The sequence below is a fragment of the Aphidius gifuensis genome, linkage group LG4, assembly GCF_014905175.1.
Source record: "Aphidius gifuensis isolate YNYX2018 linkage group LG4, ASM1490517v1, whole genome shotgun sequence".
NCBI lineage: Eukaryota > Metazoa > Arthropoda > Insecta > Hymenoptera > Braconidae > Aphidius > Aphidius gifuensis.
The window spans coordinates 52,314-72,859 of NC_057791.1; the positions used below are offsets into that span (position 1 = coordinate 52,314).

At 23.9% G+C, this 20,546-nt stretch overlaps 3 protein-coding genes and 2 pseudogenes across 4 annotated transcripts; 2 read left to right on the forward strand and 3 right to left on the reverse strand.

The window, feature by feature from the left end:
- The first annotated feature begins 468 nt into the window (after positions 1-468).
- LOC122854113 (transmembrane reductase CYB561D2-like) lies at positions 469-4,241 on the forward strand. Of its 2 annotated transcripts, XM_044154526.1 has the most exons (4): positions 481-790; positions 1,303-1,500; positions 1,667-2,155; positions 2,303-2,454. In XM_044154526.1, the coding sequence occupies exons 2-4, from the start codon at positions 1,336-1,338 to the stop codon at positions 2,327-2,329; spliced, it is 681 nt and encodes a 226-aa protein (XP_044010461.1). In that variant the 5' UTR covers positions 481-790; positions 1,303-1,335; the 3' UTR covers positions 2,330-2,454. The 2 variants fall into 2 exon arrangements, with proteins under 2 accessions (XP_044010460.1, XP_044010461.1); XM_044154525.1 differs by having other exon boundaries at positions 469-790; positions 1,667-4,241.
- LOC122854112 (sodium- and chloride-dependent glycine transporter 1-like) lies at positions 3,566-8,895 on the reverse strand. The gene is given in 12 exon segments (XM_044154524.1): positions 3,566-5,013; positions 5,096-5,327; positions 5,414-5,755; positions 5,824-6,314; positions 6,317-6,386; positions 6,452-6,623; positions 6,702-6,909; positions 6,989-7,147; positions 7,213-7,319; positions 7,399-7,544; positions 7,623-7,821; positions 8,608-8,895. Coding segments are annotated over 11 exon segments (2,154 nt in total). The 5' UTR covers positions 7,674-7,821; positions 8,608-8,895; the 3' UTR covers positions 3,566-4,837.
- Positions 8,896-11,869: 2,974 nt separating this feature from the next.
- Positions 11,870-16,139, forward strand: LOC122854114 (annotated as a pseudogene).
- Positions 16,140-16,682: 543 nt separating this feature from the next.
- LOC122854115 lies at positions 16,683-17,771 on the reverse strand. The gene is made up of 3 exons (XM_044154527.1): positions 17,449-17,771; positions 17,136-17,288; positions 16,683-17,042 (listed from the first exon to the last, which is right to left on the reverse strand). Exons 1-3 carry the CDS (start codon positions 17,498-17,500, stop codon positions 16,765-16,767), a joined length of 483 nt encoding a protein of 160 aa, XP_044010462.1. The 5' UTR covers positions 17,501-17,771; the 3' UTR covers positions 16,683-16,764.
- Positions 17,626-20,321, reverse strand: LOC122853663 (annotated as a pseudogene).
- Between the last annotated feature and the right edge of the window lie 225 nt (positions 20,322-20,546).

Genomic DNA, 20,546 nt, shown 5'->3' on the forward strand with positions numbered 1-20,546 from the left:
TTTAAAAATAAAATACATAAAAATTTAGTTTCTAAATATTTAAAAAAAAATAAAATAAAAATGATTCATCAAATTCAGCTGCAGCACAAGGTTGAATATATCATATTGGTTTTTTTGCATTGATGCATGACATAATCATCAACAGACTGTATCAAAAAATTCGATGAGAAAAAAAATATATATCTTTTCCTTATTATTATCATCATCTTTGCAAATATCCTAAACTCATATGGCATATTTTTATTTATTTATTTATTTATTTATTTATGTCTGGTTTGTAAAATTGTAAGTCGATTAGCGGTATAATATACCAAGGCCGTGCTGATTCCATCGAGTGAACGGAACAAATTCTCCAAGATTTATTTATCTACACGAATAATAAAAGAAAAAAAAGAAAAAAAAAAAGAAATATATAATTTTGTAGTAGTATTATAAAAAGTGGGCATGGGATATAGTGGGAGAGACACAGTCTTTTCTCTCTTGATGATTTCTTTCGCGAAACAGTCGTAAATGCGAACTAACTTCATGCTTGCCTGCACATTTCGTTTTTTAATATTTTTATCATTTATTTTTTTCTCATTATCAATGCATTATCAGTACGTTATGTTTACTTGAAACTTTTTTAAAAAATACTATAAACAGTGACAGTGATAAAATAAATAAATAAATAAATAATATTTACAAGTGTTTCGTCGTTCAAAAATTATTTATACATGCGACAAATGGATTATTAATAAATTTATTTTTAAATTAAAATTTAAAAAATAATAATTATTAAAAATAATTGAAGGTAAATACAAATAATGTATACAAAAATTTTCTAAAAATAATAATTAAGGGGAACAGTAAAAGTAGAACACACACGTTGTGTATATATTGGCTGGAAAAAAATAGAAAAAAAAAAAAAAAAAAATAGAAATTGATTTATTTATAATATTTAAGTTGATTGTTCAAATAATAATCAATGAGGTCGGATCTAAAAATGTATAGTGTGAATGTATAAAGTCAGGAATTTCAATTGCGAGATCACTTGTGGCAATTACAAAATTTAAAAAGTAAAAAAAAATTTCAACTCACAAAGAGAGATATTGCAAGTTTTTTTTATGATTTTTTTAAATTATTTATTTTTCAATAGAATCTATTAATGAATCACGTAATTTATTATATACGTCTCGTTGACAATAGAATAATTGTCTAAAATATTAACAACAATAATTAAAAAAATTCAAATGAAAAAAATGAAATAAATTGTGGGAAAAAAAATAATATTTAATTACTTATATGAATATTTTAAAATTTCAGAAGCATAAAAATTTATAAATATAAAAATTAAAAATGAAACCAGAAGGAGAAACTAAAGGTTTACCAAATGCATTTGGACTTGTTATGTCTGTTTTGACACATGTACTATTATTGGCACCTGTCATTTATATTTTGTCATTTTTTATTGGTAATTTGGATGTACTATTTTCATGGCATCCAACGTGTATGGTCATTGGTGTAAGTTTAATAATTTAAAAAAAAAAAAAAGATATAAAACTTGTTGACATTTTTAAAAACAAATAAGTATATAATAAAAAAATTTTATCTGTTAATAAAAATGACAACATAAAAAAGCAAAAAACAAAGTCAAATAAATAAATTAATATGTAAAAATTATTTACAGGTGGGTTTATTAATATTTGAAGGTGTCTTTAGTATATCTGGTGAGGCAAATTTAAATCAAAAAGTATCACGTATTAATAGAATAACAATCCACTGGATTCTTCATACAATTGGCCTGTCATTGATGTACATTGGTCTAATAGTAATAATAATAAATAAAAATATTCATGATAAAGAACATTTTACAACATTACATGGTAAAATTGGTTTAGCATCAGTAATACTTGCAACTTTTGTTGGATTATTTGGTGTATTAGCAAATAATACACGTTGGCTTTATCCAAAAGTACGTCCAATATTATTAAAAGTTGTACATGGATATGGTGGTATTGGAATGACAATATTATTTTTAATAACAATTATAAATGGTTCATGGAATTATGCATTTCCTGATAATTCAACATCACAAATTCTTGTTCTCTTATCATTTATTATTGCAATTATAATAATATTGTTTAAGCCAATATTAGGAGCAATTGCTAGAACAAAGGTAATTCTACGACCACCACAACAACAAAATCAAACAGCGTGATCAACAAATTTAAAAATTTATCTATCTACAATTATTATATTTTTATATTTTTTAATAATTATTAACAATTGAAGAATATTTATTTATTATACCTTTTGAATATAGTACATCATTTATGAGTACGAGCTCTGATGACATTGATGATCAATAACAATCATGTTGGTGGCACACCTGTGGACAAAAATCATTCAAAATTAGCTTAAATAAAACATTCAATAAATAAGGAAGAAAATAGACACACAAGGTTTTTGATGATTTTATATATTTAAAATTTCACCACAATGAAATCTTTGTGCATTGGAAACATCTGGTTCAAATTAATTACACATGATTCATTGTAAATTTATTATTTCGTTTTAAATATTTTTTTTTATACTTTTATTCAAGTGCAGATAATTTTGTTATTTGAATGCGTCACTTGATGAATATTTATGCAAATTTAAAATCACACAAATGAATATGCTAATGATAATTATACTAAAATTAATATTAAGTTGAAAAAAAAATATAATTGTTGATGATAAATACGATAAACATTAAAAAAGAAAATTAAACTTTTTTTTAAATTTTATATTTTTAGATAATTTATAATTCAACCATTTATCAACATTTTTTTTTTTTTATAATTTTATTACACACGTACACACATTATTATGTACACATATAATTTTATAATTTATCTTGTCGATGACACAATGTACAATAATAATAATACAATCAATTACTTTTTGTCAATATATATATTATTTAATTTTTCAAATTTTATTAATTCCTTGGATTTGTTTTTTATTAATAATAATTAATAATATTTTGCAGTGTTTGTCAACTTAACAATATGCAACAACATTTATTTATATTTTATACATTTATTCTTTTTTTTTTTGTTTAAACATTTTCATAAAATTTAATTATATCTTTCGTTTGATTTCAATATTTTTGGCTTTATTTATTGTGTCTTGATTGTATAACGTTTATTAATTTTTTTTCAACTAATAATTTTGATTGTTATTATTTTATTTTTTAAATGAAATTTTAGCTAACATCGAGACAATCAATTCCATTGATTTATTATTTAATATAAATATTGTTTTTGTTTTTTTTTTTAATTGCTCAATTGTCCAATTAATTCTTAATCATTTCTCACTAATTTTAATATGCCATAAGGCATTTTGTACTTTTCGCTCAAACTCTTCTTTGTTTAAATATTTTTTAAAACTTTCTTATACTTTTTTATCAAAAATCCAACTGGTTTATAATCTGATTATTTTTTATATTATTATCAACATTTTTTTAACTATCAGTCATCGTGTTTTGATCAACCATAAAATTTTCTAAATCATTTCGCCAAATAATTATTGTTACATTTTGTTTTTTTTTTTCTAATTTTTTTGTTTAATGAATTCTAGTGTCTTATTATTTACTCATTTTTTCAACATTTACCATCTAGAACTATTAACTTTAATCACATATGGCACTATAGTCACTTAAATTTTTATTTTCAATTTTTTTTAAAACAATGCTTATTGACCTGATTTTATATTAACGTTTATTTATAAATTACTGGGGTTTTTTTTTTCTTTTTCAATGGATTTAATGCAACTATAAAAAAAAAAATAAAATAAAAAATTATAAACAATTATTTTGAAACAATAACAACAGCTATAATAAAAACGATGAAAAAAAATATATATATATTTTTTTCTATACTAGTAAATAACGTTTTTTTAGAGTAAATAAATTTCTTTTTTTTTTTTTCAAGTAAATTAATTAATCTCACTTTTGTAATTAAAATACTATCAATTTATGAATTTTTTTTTTTTTGTTAATTTAATCATTTAATCACGCAAACGCAGATATGACAACTTGAACATTTACGTTCATTCATATCGGCTATTTTAAATAGTTTATTTATTTATATTTTTTTTGCTTATATCAATTAATTTTTTTTTCTTTTTTTTTCTTTATGTAGAATAAACTATACAATTCAGCGCAAGTCTCTGTTAATTTTTTGTCAACGATTATACATCAATTATAATTCATCTAACATTATTCAATTTTAATTATTTTTTTTGTAAAACGAGCTGGTAAAGATTATTCATCATTCCTAATAAAAAAAAAAATATTTGATTTCAATAAATACATTTATAATACATATATATCGCTTGAATATGTAAATCCTTTCACATTATTGACTTTACGTACACTTGTGATGTGTTAAATAGAAAAAAAAAAAAAAAAACAACTTGACATTGATGAAAAATAAATATATTTCTCTATAAAAAAAATACAACAATAAATAAAATAAATTATATGCTTTTTGAAAGATGAAATATATATATATCTTATTTTTACGATTCTAATGAGCAAAACACCTGGACAATGTGCTTATGGCAAATTTTTTTTATCCTCAAAAAATGAATATATTATTTTCCTATATCAAATTGTATGATTATTTATTATTTAAGACCTAAAAAACAATAAAAAATTATTAAAATAAAATTAATATTTTAAATAAATTCTCAAGACTCTAAAATTAATTATCTGAGAATAAAATATAAATAATAAAAATTAATTTTCATCATCATCATCATCATCATCATCATCGTCATTATCGTCATCAGATAAAAAGTGAACGTCACGTCAAACTTGTTGTGATGTTATTAAATCAGCTTTACTTGAATTTTTAAGTATTGAAGGACCAGGAAGTTTTTGACTTGATGATGATGATACTGTTGTTGTTGTTGGTGGTGGTTGTTGTACAAGTGGTTGTCCATTAACAAGAACAATTGTATCACGTACTGAATCATAAGCTTGTCCTTGTAATAAAAAAAGCCATAATATATTTGACAAATAATTGTATAAATTATTGTTGTTTTTTTTTTATATTTTAATTTTTACCTGGTAATGATGTATTTGTTAAATTTCTTGATGATGAAAAATTTTTAGAAGCTGGTCGCCATTCAGGTGTTGCTTGTAAAAGTATCCTTGCTCTGATCCAAATTGATTCTTTTTTTCTTTTTTTTTTAACACGTTCAGAACTACGTGATAATCTTGGATCTGTTTCTTCATCATAATCATCATCATCATCTTCATCATATGATGAACGTCTTTTTGTACTTTTAATTTGCCACTAAATTTTTGTTATAGAAAAAAAAAGAAAATTAATATATTAAATATTAAATGAATATATAAAATAATAATATAATTAACAATTACCGCAGCCATTATTAAAATAACACAAACTGGAAATAAACCAACAATCCAGCCAACAGCATCAGCCCATCTTGGATAAATATATGTACCATATGACAATGGCTCATATTCAACCCAATTAAAAAATAGTATAAAAAATAATGTTGCTGGTGTTATTATTTTCCACATCCATTTCCAAAAAAATCTCCAACATTTACCACGTTTACCAATCATCATTTGTATGTCATCTAAAAATCTATCAGCTCCATAAACCCAAGCAACAAGTATACACTCAGCAATTGCTATCAATAAAACAGACCAATTTGCTGCATATTTATCCATAAGTTGAAGCCAATACATTCCTGCCTAAAAAATAAAAAATTATTATAAATATATTAATAATAAAAATAAAATAAATCATTATTATTATTTACATTTGTTGTAAATACAAGTCCACCAGCATATCCAAATATTGATACACCAAGAACAACCCAAGTTTTAAAATTTCTCAATGATGGAATACCATCAAGTATTGCTGTTGTAACTGTTTCCATTAATGCAAATTGTGAATCAAGTCCAAGTGTCAATAACATGACAAAAAATAATAATGACCATACTGGAGCAATTGGAAGTCTTGCAACAACTTCTGGATAAACAATAAATGCTAATCCAGCACCTTGATCAACAACTGATGCAACTGGTACACCAAGTTCATGTGCAAGAAATCCAATAACCGAAAATATAACAAGTCCAGCAAAAAATGATGTACCAATATTACTTACAGCAACAATCAATGAATCTTTATAACAATTATTATCAAATTTATTATATGAACTTAGTGTTATTAAACCACCCCATGCTGGACTTAGAGCAAAAAATATTTGTACAGCAGCATCACCCCATACTTTTGCTGTTGTTAAACGTAATCTGGTGTTAAATAAAATAATATACCTTCATCAGCACCAGGTAATAATATACCACGTATAAATAGTGCAATCTGTTGATAAAAAAAAATCAAATATTAGCAAATTAATATTTATTTAATTGCTATATATAAATTACCAAAACAACATATGGAAATAAAGCTGTAAAATATACAACTTTTCCAGAACTTTGTACACCTTTACTCAGACAAAGAAATACAATGACCCATGCTAAAAATAAACAGGCAGCCATGGTTGGTTTAATTGATCCAGTATATTCAATTCCATGACTCATTCCAAGTACATGATGTCTACAAATAAAATATAAAAATATAAATAATATTGTTTTAATATTGTTGATTGTATTAAATAATAAATAATAATAGTACTCAAAATATTCTTCAGCTGGTGGACGTCTTATTGCTGATGTTATATTTTCCATAGTTAAACCCATAGCTGTCATTTGAGTTGAATTTAAACATTGTCGTTTAAAATATGAATTATTTCTTTCAGCACATTCTTCAGCAGCAATTGGTTCAATGCAATCTTCACCACTCCATTCAGGTTCACAATTACTCCATGGCAGTGAGCTTCCACCTTAATAGAAAAATAATAAAATAATTATTATACACAAAGATGATGATAAAAAATAATTAATAATTATAAAATTACTGACTGAAGATTGAGGCAAACATATAGTGAATTGTCCAGGCAATAATTAAATTGTAGTAAAGCATTACAACTGAACTAACAAGAACCATTCCATAGCCAAGACCTCGTAAAAGTGGTGAAAATTTTTGATACGCTGCAACTGGTCCTAGACTTGCATATTGACCTTGAAAAAAAATATTTATATTATTTCATTTAATTGATAATTGATAATAAATAAATAATCAATACCCAATGAAAGTTCCATAAACATCAATGGTAATCCAGCAATTATGAGCATTATTGTAAATGGTATGAGAAAGGCACCACCACCATTTGAATAACACAAATATGGAAAACTATATTTTGAAAAAAAAAAAACAATTAATTAATTGATGTTAATAATTATTTATTATTTATTATTTTTAATATAATTACCGCCAAACATTTCCAAGTCCTACACTGTAACCAAGCAGTGATAATAAAAAATCAAATTTTCCAGTCCAAGTACCACGTTCTGGATGATCATCTTCACCGTCTTGCAATGGTGCTTGACTATTTGCAACTGAATATTTATCTTCATTCTGTTTTTTTTTTTTTTAAATGAATCAATTTAATTAATTCCTAATTATATATAGCTAAAGAAAAACAAATAAACTTACATCCCAAGATTCGAGGTAAGGCCTCATTCGTGGAGATGTGTCTTCCATCATCTGTTGATTTTTTTCGCTCTTTTGTATATTTATTTCAAGATTTTATTATTCTTTTCATTTTTAAATTTTTTATTATACGAGATTATTTTTTTTTAAATTAATTTTATCAACAAGTTTAGTATCACGACATCAGGCTAACAATCAGTCACTAAGAAAATATAATTTTTACTGTTAAAACTTCATTTAAAATTCAGTATGAATTTAGCACCTAAAAAAATAAAAAAAAAAAATATTTTAAATATTTTTGCATTTTATAAATGTTATTTAAATAATAATATCAATAAGTAAATTGAATATAACATTTTTTTTCTTTTTTACTTATGCAATATTTTTTTGTTATGAAATTTATTTCAATTTGATAATGTTATTTAAATTATTCGTCAAATTTTCATTCCATTAGTGTTATTATTATTTAAAATAAAAAAAAACCAACAATATTATTGTATTATTTTTTTATGATAGAAATTAAAAAGATTTAAATAATAATTAATATAAAATTTTAAAAAATTTCACTTACCAATTTATTCAAAATTAATCACAAATAGATCAAAATAAATAAAAAAAAAAAAAAAAATCAATAAACTCTAAATATTTTAAAAAAATAAAATATGAATTTAATTAATTTCTTAAATAAATTGATGCAGTCAGCTGTTACCCGGCGTCGAGGTCATTTATTCGACATTGAGCAGTCACTCAGAGAGAAACCTTGAAAACCTTATCCACAAATATTTGCACCCTTAAAATAAATAATAAATAAACTCAAAATTTAACCAAGTAAAAAAAATAAATAAATAAATAAATAATAACAAATAGTCAGTTACCCCACCTTACATCACTCCCTAAAGAAGAAGAAAAAAAAAAAAAAAAAAAAACTACCCTTAAAAATTCTTTTAAATAAAAACAATAGGTAAATGATTAATAAATTTTTACACACTAAATTTTATCAATCGACACTTTTTTTGGTATAATTTGAATGACGTTAAACTGTTGTTTTATTTGGTGAAAAAATTTTTAAAAATATTTTTATCAACGAACGGAGGTAAAAAAAAAAAAGTTAAGTGAAAATGCCCGCGTTTAGTCAGCCTCCGGTTGGTTGTGAATAATCAAGCACCAATGGCAATGTCAGGTGCCTGCCTAGACCAACACATAAAGACAATTTTAGTATCAACACATAGATATATTTGGCTGGGGGAATAGATCGATATTACTGCTCCTGCGAATCTGTGTCCTACCCCAAAGTATTCCCACAGCCTCACTCACTCACTCCCTCACTCACTCACTCCTTTTTTTTTTTTTTCTTTTTTTCTATTTTATTTTTTCTCACTTTAATTTGTATATATTTTTTATCTCGTTCATATACTCTATGTGCAGTCTTAATGACGCGATAGTTTGAAATAAACTTGATATATATTAGATGACTGAAATAAAAATTATTAGGGATGATAACTATTTCATTTTTTATTTTTATAATGTCAAGTTGTTTTTTAAAATAATATGATTTTAAAATTGTTTTATTGTCATTTTAAAATTAAATTTTCTTGTCTTTTTAATTTTTTTTCAAAGAAGAGCTGTTGATTCCTTTGAGAAAAGATGAAAAACTTTGTGTCAAATATTGAAAGTAAAAGAAAATTTTTTATATGTAAAAGTTGCCTCAACATATCAGAAAGTTTGATCTTTTTTTTTTTAAATTTTAACATGATATGATATTGCTTTTCATATATGCAAAGTGACAATGGTTGAGGTCACAAAGCCATCATCATTCGAAGGTCAAAAGTCAATTTACCCTGTGTAATTTTTATATTTAAAAATTTCGTTTGAAGAAATATATATTTTATCAAACGAAATTCTTTAAAACAATTATTTATTAATTAATTTAGTAACATTTTGTTTCATTTATCAACAAAAATGATTTATATTTTGAATTAATATTTATGTTGACCTCAATTTTCAAGTATATGATACCTGATGACAATGATGAATATTAATTTGCAAATTAAATTAACAATTATTTACACATTGTCAACGACAAAATACAAAAACATTTAAGTATGACAATGTTTTTTTTTTTTTTTTTATTTTCTAAATTATTGGCAAAGTTTTTATTGTTGAATGAAAAATATAAATAAAAACCTCGAATGCATCGATTTAGAATTGCAGTCAGAGAATATCCTATTGATAAACTCAGGAGGACAAAAAAATAAAAAAAATAAAAAAAAAAGAAATTCAATCAAGGGTTTTTGATATAAAGAAAAAAAAGTAAATAGTATATTACATATTGACAAAATATTTTGTGTTCAATTGATCTCTCTTTCTTTTCTAAAACATACTGGGTCATATGTTTTTTTTTTTTTTTTATATGCTAAATTTATATCCAATATTTCAATGTGTTACTGTGTCAAATTGTACATCTACTTTAATCAATTCACCTTTTTAGACAATGAAAATAATTTTGGATAAAAAAGTCGATAAATCATTAGCTTTTAATTTCATCAACCTTGTGAATAATATTGTTTCAAATAATATTTAGAAATTTAATTGTAATTGTTTTAAATTAATTTTATTTATTTATTATTTTGTTTAATTAAAATTTTACAATTCATTTGTTGATGTTTCCATTAAAATTGGTTGGTTATTCAGTGTGAAAATTTATCGGAGTGATGATGATGATGATGACAAAATTAGGGGTAAAAACGAATGAGAATATTGTCCTTGATCGAAATTCAACCGCATTTAAGCGGAAGTTTTATCCTAATTTTTTTTCATTTTCTTTATCATTTCATCCCACCCTCAAAAAATAACCCTTATTGATATAAAAATAAACTTTTAAAAAATATCAAAAAACAAAGTTTAAATTATATTTAAAAAAATTTATGCGATATAATTATTTTATTTCATTTCATTTCCTCAAATAAACAATCGTAATTAAAAAAACAAATAATAATAATATAATAATTAATTGAATAATCATAATATTTTTTAATATATTTATCTCTATCTAAATTAAAATATAAATTGATACTGTTGAATTATATATGAGAATTTAATTTTCTACCATCTAATCATCAGATAAAAGAAAAATTAAAAAAATAAAAAGAGAGTTTTGTGAAAATCGATGATGAAAAGTGCATACCTACACACTCATGAAAATTATATACACATACATACATATATATATGATAAAAATCTCGAGAGAATTGTAAATTTTCTTACCATTCCATTTGCCAATAGGAAGGAATATTTGAAAATCATCATTTATTTAAATCCAATTCATTTGTTTTTCAATAAAACATTTATTATTAGTATATTATTTATATTGTAAAAAATTGATAAAAAAAAAAAAAAATTAGAAATAAATAATAAATCATTAACAAAAGTTATTTTTTTGTAGTATCAATATTCTAAACATAAAAAATGGTCATATATTTCATCTAATAATTTAAATAAATAAATAAAATAAAAGGTACTATATTTTTGTTTGCTAATTACGCGGGTATTGCATTCAGCGCTAACTCTTTCATTACTATGTTTTTTTTTTTTTTTTTATTCGCCATATTGAGCGTGCGTAGTTCTATTTTGTTTTTTTTTTTGTATTAATAATACAACGGAAATAGGTAGAATAAAATAAATTTATATTCTATATTTTTTTTTAATTTATTTTTTTAAATACAAAAAACAAAAAATTTTATGAAAAAAAAAAAAAAAAAAAAAGTTTTTAAAATAGTTTTATATACACATAGCTAAATATTTTTTTTTTAATTTAATTTTAAAAAGAAAATTTGAAAACAAAGACGCAATATAATAGTTTTTATACCTGGTTTTCTTCTCGTCATTTTCCACCCACCAACTCCACAATTCTCCTCAATTCTCCTCAATTTTTCACCATTTCATCGTTCATAGTTTCATACAACACAAACTTCTCTCTCTCTCTATTTAACAACATAAAATCAAGTGTGTGTGTTTCAATTTTTTGTGTGTATATTATATTTTGGTTAACAACACAACGAACCCAACTCTAAATTTAGTTTATTATAAAGAAAAAAAAAAACAAATAAATTAAATTTTTAAGTTTTTATTGAAGAAATTGTATATTAATTTTTTTATTATTGTTATTATCAATAAACTTGGTGTGTAATTTTCAAGGTTAAAAATTTTTAATTACAAAAAATAATATAATCAATTGTGTTTGTTAAATTGTAAAACAAAAAAAAAGCAAATAATTAATTCAAATAGTGCATCATCATCATCATCAAAAGTTTATTTTATTTATTGACAATATTAAAAATTATCAACAAGTCATTGAGACATAATATCAACGTCATTCAGAATCTATGAACGCCAAGAATCAAGAGGACCCTGGTGAAGATCTTGCATCTAGGTATATTTATTTATTTTTATTTTAATGACATGTTTGACGATAATAATATCAGCTGTTTAATATTTTGCCTTAATTTTATTAATTTTGACAAGTCATTGACACTCCATGTGACAGAAACAAAACAAAAAAAAAAACCTAAAATTAGCATAAAAATTTTGTACGTTTATATTTTTTAAAATAAAAAAAATAATAAAAATCAAATGTACAAGGTTTCTTTGTTGAATTTGATATATAAATTTGGAACGATGACAAGACCATTTCTGTGTTGGAATTGAATTTATGAATTTACAAATTTTTTTTTATATAAGTATGTTTGTTTGTTAATTAATAAAAAAAAAAATAAAAAATCTACAACAGGGTCGGAGCTGAAAGTCCCTGTAGTGACATGAAACGTGCAGCAGCTAAAAAATTAATTGAAAAATATTTTTTTCAACTAACTGATGGTTGTGGTAATTCACAATGTGATAATCAAAATTGTGCATCAAGTGGCAAGGTATGAAAATATACATTCAACTTTTTATATAATGATGAAAAATATAAAAATGTGAAATTTCCTTTTTTTTTAAATAAATTAGGTGACAAATTTAACACCAAATCAAGCAGCTGGTTTAGCAATACAATTATTTTCTCAAGAAGCAAGACTTTGTGATGAAAATCAACAACCATCAAAAGTACCAAGAACATCAATTGCAACTGGTCCAACAATATTGGAAAAAAGTAGCTTACCATCTAAAACAATGAATCCATCATGTTCAACTGACGGTATAACACTACCAATGCAAATTGATGCATCAATACAATTTCCAACACCAAAAACATCCATATCATCATCAATTAAATTATATTTTCCAAGTACATCAAATAATGACAATCATCATCATGATGAACCAAATGATTGTCTTAATTTACAACAAGCAAGTAACAATAAAAATTCAAAACGTCAACGTAGTACAAATAAATCACCACATCGTAAACAAAATACAATTAAAAGACATTGTAATTGTTTTAAAATTATTCATTAACAAGAGATTCAAATTCTGATTGTTCAATTATTGATAATGATGATGATAAATCAGCAAATGATTCATCAGCATCAATTGTCAAATCACCAAGTTTTGATAGATTATTAAAAGCATATAATAAAAATTTAACTAAAAAACGTCATAATAAAAAAGATAAAAATAAAAAAAGAAAATATATTAAACGTAAAAATAATACAATGAAAAAAACAAATATTAAAAAAACAAGTAAAAAATTTAAAAAAATTAATGATAAAGATGGTGAAAAAGATGCTGTTGCTGAATTAATTGTTCTTGCTTTGTATCTTAGATATCTTGAGTCAAAAAAATATTCATAAATCCAAAATTCCTAATTCATAATTAAATTTTGTAATTAAAAAATCCAAATAAAATTCCTATTACCAATTTCCAATTAATCCGCATGTTTCATTTATTATTTTTTTATTTTAAAAAATATAAAAATATTAATTTGTTTTTTATAAATATATAATAAATGATAAATTTACTTAAAATTACAGATAAAGAAATTCCATATTTAACAGAAGCAAAATTGTTAAAAATATTGGATACATGTAAAACAGAAGAAAATTATTCATTATTAATACGAACACTTGGTGAGGTATTTTCATCATCAACAGCATTAAGTAAAAGTTTTAAAAAAATTGAAAAAAGTGATTCACCATTAGCAGCACTATTAGATCGTGCACCAGAATCATTATTAAAACCACCAGGTGATTTAAATAAAGAAGCTGTACGTTCACTTCAAGGTGAGGATAAAGAAATTGATAGTAGTGATCCAGCACCACCAAGTGTACCAGATCAAGATGATACAAATGTTGATATTGAATCAGTTAGACGATCATTTACAGAATTATGGAAAATACCAGGTAATTGTATATTAATTTATCTATCTAATCTAATATTTATAAAGGTATTAATTAAAATCATTTATTTTTTCGAAAAAAAAAAAAAAGGTGAAAAATTTGAATCATCTCTAGTCAATGCACTTGTTACACTTGCTAATAATATTGAACTTGATCTCAGTGGTGGTAGTTCAAAAAAATCAGAAAGTATTGATACCCTTGTTAATATATTTTTAATTGTATTTGAAATACCGGTACTTGGTAGTAATGATTATCTTGAATATGCATTACACAAGTTATGCAAAGCAGCAAGTTGTTTACCAATAAAAGCACAAGCATTATTATCACGTTTATGGGCAAAACATTGTAAAACACGTTTACCAAATTTACTACAAACATTACAACAATTAATAACACTTAAATTATTTGCTGGTTTTTTTACACGTGATTATTGTATACAAGATAACAATAACAGCACCAACAAAAGTTATGAAAATAATATATTATGCAAGTATGTTGGCTGGTGAAATTGATTCACCAGAATATAGTCGTGATTGTGATTTTAATAAACAACATGATAACAACAACAACAACAACAATAATAATAATAATAATAATAATATTGATGAAGATGAAAATGATGATGATGATAATAAAAATAATGATGATGATGATGATAAAATAAATAGAATAACAACAACTACAACTACATTACCAATACAAGATCCATTGGCAATTGAATTGGGTATTTATACACTTGATTCACGTAGACCATCAATACCATATACTGATTTTTATCATGAATTTTTAAGTGAAATGGTTGAAATGGATAAAGATTTTGCATATTATAAAAATGAAGCACCAAAAAAATTTAGTTTTATGAATTATTCATTTATATTAACACCAGCAACAAAAACATTGGGTTTATATTATGATAATAGAATAAGAATGTATAGTGAAAGACGTATGTCATTTTTTCAATCATTTGTTGGACAACCAACAAATCCATATTTACGTATTAAAGTTAGACGTGATTATTTAATTGCTGATGCATTAGTTGAAATTGAAATGATATCAATGGAAAATCCATCAGATTTAAAAAAACAATTAGTTGTTGAATTTGAAGGTGAACAAGGTGTTGATGAAGGTGGTGTATCTAAAAATTTTTCAATTAATTATTGAAGAAATATTTAATCCTGATTATGGTATGTTTACATTAAATGATGATACCAAAACAACATGGTTTAATCAAACATCATTTGAATCAGATGCACAATTTACATTAATTGGTGTTGTACTTGGTCTTGCTATTTATAATAATGTTATATTGGATGTACATTTTCCAATGGTTGTTTATCGTAAATTATTAGGAAGAAATGGTGTATTTGCTGATTTAGAAGATTGAGTCCAACTCTATATAGAACATTAAATGACATGTTAAATTATCATGATGATGATATTGCTGATGTATTTATGCAAACATTTAAAGTTGGATATATGATGTTTTACATTATTATTTCATGAACTTAAAATATAATGCTGATGATATATATGTTAATCAAACAAATAAAAGAGAATTTGTTGATCTTTATGCTAATTTTTATTAAATAAATCTGTCGAGAGACAATTTAAAGCATTTAGACGTGGTTTTGCAATGGTAACTGATGAAAGTCCATTGGTATTGTTATTTAGACCTGAAGAAATTGAACAAGTAAGTATTATTTATTCTTATAAGTATATTGTTTTATTTTAATAATTTAATATTTTTTTATTTTTTAGCTTATTTGTGGAAGTAAAGAATTTGATTTTGCTGAGCTTGAAACAACAACTGAATATGATGGTTATACGGTTGACAGTGATACTGTTAAATATTTTTGCATGTTGCACATTTACCACATGAAAGTCAACGTAGATTATTACAATTTACAACTGGAAGTGATCGAGTACCAGTTGGTGGATTATCAAAATTAAAAATGGTTATATCACGACATGGTCCAGATTCTGATCGGTATTATTAATCAGATAATTTAATAACTTTACTATTTAATTTACTAAATATTAATTTAATTTTTTTATATTTTTCAATAGGCTACCAATTGCTCATACCTGCTTCAATACATTACTCTTGCCAGATTATTCGTCATTTGAAAAACTTGAAGATCGATTGTTAAAAGCAATTAATTATTCAAAAGGTTTCGGAATGTTGTAGCAATTTCAGTACCAAATACATTTGCACATCATCAAGGCCTAAAAGCAGAACTGAAAAAGTAAAAATTTTTAAATTAATCAATTCCCTCCAGTTTAAATACAGCTTGAAAACTGTTTTAAAATATTGGCTCTTAATTAATTTATTGTAAATGCGTTGACACAAAAATAATATCTGTTCATACGTTGATAATAATAATCATGTTACAAAAGATAAAATTTTATTTTATGCCTCTGTATTTGTTGCTTCAATAATTTCACAACAAATATAAGCATTTTTACATTGTTTTTAAAAATCATGTAAGAAATAATTGTACAAATTTAAAAAAAAAAAAATATATATATACATATGCATGTAATAATAGTAATTCAAATGTAGTAATAAATTTTTAAGTAAAAAAAAAAAATACCATTTTTAATAATAATTAATATATATTGTCAATATAAGTTTATAAAAAAAAAATTTCTATAAAAAAGTTATATAAATATTTTGGACGGATAGGTACGATTGCAATCGTTCAACTTAATAGATTAAATTTTTTTGATATTATATTTAAATCTACACTGAGATTCACTGGACGGACTAGTTCATTTTGAACTATAATAGTAAATTTAAAAAAATAATAATATTAATTGATAAAATGATGAATGATTATACCAAGTGTTATTAAAATTCCAGAAATTGTCAAGCCACTTGCAGCATTGCATCGATTACGAAAATGACAAAAACAAAATTCAGTTTGATCATAGTAATTACGATGAATATCTAATTGGGCTATACTGTTATTGACATAATGACCAAGACGTACATCCTTGGCATATGTTCGACATCCTTCATATTTATCAGCAGGTATATCTGTTCTTGCTTTTATATTACTCAAGCAATCTCTCGTGATAACTCTTTCAACTGCAAATAAATAAATAATAAATAAATAATTTGCTTGTTTGTTAGAAAGTATTTTATTTGATGATGATGATGATGATGATAATTATTAATTACCTCCTTTTGTCTCAATTATTTTAACACAACTATCTTCATCCTCTGGACAATATTCACCAGAAAACCACCACCAACTTTGATCATCAGCACATCCTGGCTGATTACTGACACATTGAAAACATAATATTCTTCCACCCCAACTCAATCCTGATACTATTAAATTATAAAAAAAAATATATTTACATTTTAATTGTTATTTAACATGATCAACAAGTGAATCATAATTATTTCAATAGTCTAGACCACGCCCCACCAAACAACAATCAACATTCAATTTTTAAATATTAAAATAACAAAAAAATTCATTACATACCTTTATTGCTTGCTACTCCAAGAATAAAAATTAAATATATTAAATTCTTCATGATGTTTTAATATAATAAAATATCCAACTAATTGTTTATGTAAAAATATATTTTTTTTAAAAAAAAAACAACACTTTCAAATATCAAGTGTCAAAGTGAACCAACTCTTTTCTTTTATGTTTAGCTTAACTTGATGTAAACAATTGAATTTTATTTATCAACACTTTAATTATTATTATTAATTATTGTTGTTTTTTTTTTTGGAGTAGCTGAAATTTTACAAGTTATTATTAACAAAATATAAACATTGATAAGAGCATTATGTCCGCGCCCGTATTTAACAAAAAATTAAGACAAGTTTTCATGAAGGAACATATATAAATTAATAACGGCCATTTTTTTTACATAATAATAATAACAACAACATTTCAATATATAAAAAAAAAAAGAAAAATTTATTTCTTCATGATACAGTCATAAAAATTACATTTAATATTTTTAGATTCTTCAGCATCATCATCATCATTATCGTCATCTTGCTTGCAAATATTTTCAACATATTCACCAAATTCAAAATTAGCAAATTCATGATGTTTTATATTTTTTTGTGGTGCCTTTTTAGGTACTGGAATTGATGGATTAAATACAACACCAGTTGGATCAAATTGTTCATACAAATCTTCTGGTTTTAATTTTGCATATTCTGGTGGTAAACAACCATCACCATTTACTGGTACACCAGCTGCAATATTACGTGATATTTTTTGTACAACAGAATGATAATGTCTTTGTAATGCAACAAGTTCCCATAATGATGTACAATATGCATTACAACATTCTGGTTCATCAAGTTCTGGTTGATAAAAACCATCACCAGAATTAGCATCAGTATCAAGAAGTCCCTCAATTGATTTTGTTAAATGCATTATTATTTTAATAATACCAAGTAATCCCAATGATCCATGATGTTGTAATTGCAATGACATTGTTGCTATTCTCTTGATAAATGCAATTAAACGATTTTGTGTTATTTTTTTTCTACGATTAATCAACACTTGAATTAATATTTTAATAATAATAAGACAATCTTGTTGATTTTTTCCAGCATTAATTGATAATAAATTTTTATACAAATGTACATAAAATCTGTATGGATCAATATTTAATGCTGATCCTTGTCCAGATAATATTGTAAATACAGTTTGTATACAATGTAATTGTTCACGTAAACCTAAATTTTTTTCTTCCATCAGTGTATTTATGACATTAACTAAATCTTGATAAAATTCAAGATTAATACAATGTGCAAATTTAGCTAGACCCTCTAAACAAACAGATAATACTTGACTATTTGGTGCTTGTTTTAATATTCTAAAATATATTGTAAATACAATACTTGTTATTTCAGTTAATATTTTTGTTTTCAACTTTATTTTCTTCAGCTTTTGTTTCTAATAGCTCTTTTCAACAGCTTCTAGCTTTTTACTTTTTTCTTTCACGTTTACTCAATGCAAGTATACGTTGTTTATGGCTCATTAATTTTTTTTGTTTCATTTCATCATCACGTTCTTTATCAAGATCAATGTCTTTTATTCTCAATGACAATAGTACTTGAACAAGTTCAGTATGAACCGAGTGACCACGTTGCTTAATATATTGATTTAATTTACGAACAATAACAAGTGACAATTCACCACGTTTATCATCTTTAAATATATTTTTCATACAATTAAATACTTTTTCACGAACTGATGGACGTTTATTGTCCAAAAATGGTACCAAAAAATTTGCAATATTTGTTGAATAATTAAAATATGGATGTGTTACTAAAAGTTCACACATACATGTTAATGCTATTTCAGATAGAATTATTCCTGGTAATGTAAGTACTTTTGTCTCACCTTTTTTTTCTCAGCTTATCACTCATTTTTTCAAGTTTTGTTAAATAACGTTTGTAACTTTGTAATAGTGTCTCTTCATAGCCATATAATAATAGTGTTTCTTTTTTATATTTAACACCTTCTTCTTTTGTTTGATTTAAAAGATATGATGGTAGTAAATCTTTAAATACTTCAAATAATGATACTGTTGCTATTTTACGTACAGTTATTTTAACTTCTGGATTTCTTTCTTCCATTAAATCAAGTAGTGCTTTAAAATTTGATTTTTTTAATTCTGGATTTTCCAATAATGCACTTGATAATAAACCAATTTTAAATTTTTTAGATCTTAATACTTCTTCACGACATGCATATAGCTCAATTGTTGATATTTTTTCTTTTTCAGTATCTTTTATTTCTGGTTCAAAATCAGCAATAACTTCTTCATCACTATCAATTTCTTTTTCTTCTTTTTCATCGTGTTTATTTTCTTTATTTTCATCATTATTTTCATCATCATCATCATCATCAACTACTTCTTCTTCAATGGTACGATTTTTAATAAAACCATCACTTGTTTTAACTGGTAAAAGCATTCTAACTCTTTTATTACCTTTTTCTTCTTCAAGTTTAGTAGCAGTTTCTTCATATTCATCTTCAATTGGTGTATCATCTTTATTTAATTTTCTTTTTCTACGTTTTTTATCATCACCAGATGTTGTATCATTGAAACGTATTTTTTTAAGAATATTATATGATTTTAAATTAACAGCTGATTCTAAAAAATCCATGTCATCTTTTTCAACCATAGACAACATGTCTTCACCATGATCACTCTCTTCTTCTTCTTCATCATCTTGATTATCTTCTGGTTTAAGCTGAGGAGGTTTTTGTATCTGTTTTTTTGGCTGCTTGTGTCTTTGAAGTTTTAGCTTTCCTTGTTTAGATAATTTTGTTCTTTTTTGATTGTTTGTCTTGACTTTACTGATTTTTAGCTTTTTTGTTTTCTGAAAATATAAATATATTTATTTATATTTATTGAGGTTATGTATGATAAATATATTATTAAAAAATGACAATTAAATGTAGTCTCTTTTTTTATAATATATAATAATGATAATAATATTTTTGATGAAAATTTACTTACAGTCATTTTGATGTTTTTTATTGCAATAAATTATGTATTTATATTTTTATTTAAAATGCCTTTATAATGATAAATCACA

What these genes read in the sequence shown, in the direction of transcription:
- LOC122854113 (XM_044154525.1), top strand. Translation starts at nt 1,336, where the DNA reads ATGAAACCAGAAGGAGAAACTAAAGGTTTACCAAATGCATTTGGACTT. An exon ending in CAACGTGTATGGTCATTGGT is followed by an intron (nt 1,501 to 1,666) that starts GTAAGTTTAATA and finishes AATTATTTACAG; the next exon opens with GTGGGTTTATTAATATTTGA.
- LOC122854115 (XM_044154527.1), bottom strand. Translation starts at nt 17,500, where the DNA reads ATGAAGAATTTAATATATTTAATTTTTATTCTTGGAGTAGCAAGCAAT. An exon ending in TGGAGTAGCAAGCAATAAAG is followed by an intron (nt 17,289 to 17,448) that starts GTATGTAATGAA and finishes ATAATTTAATAG; the next exon opens with TATCAGGATTGAGTTGGGGT. An exon ending in AATAATTGAGACAAAAGGAG is followed by an intron (nt 17,043 to 17,135) that starts GTAATTAATAAT and finishes ATTTATTTGCAG; the next exon opens with TTGAAAGAGTTATCACGAGA.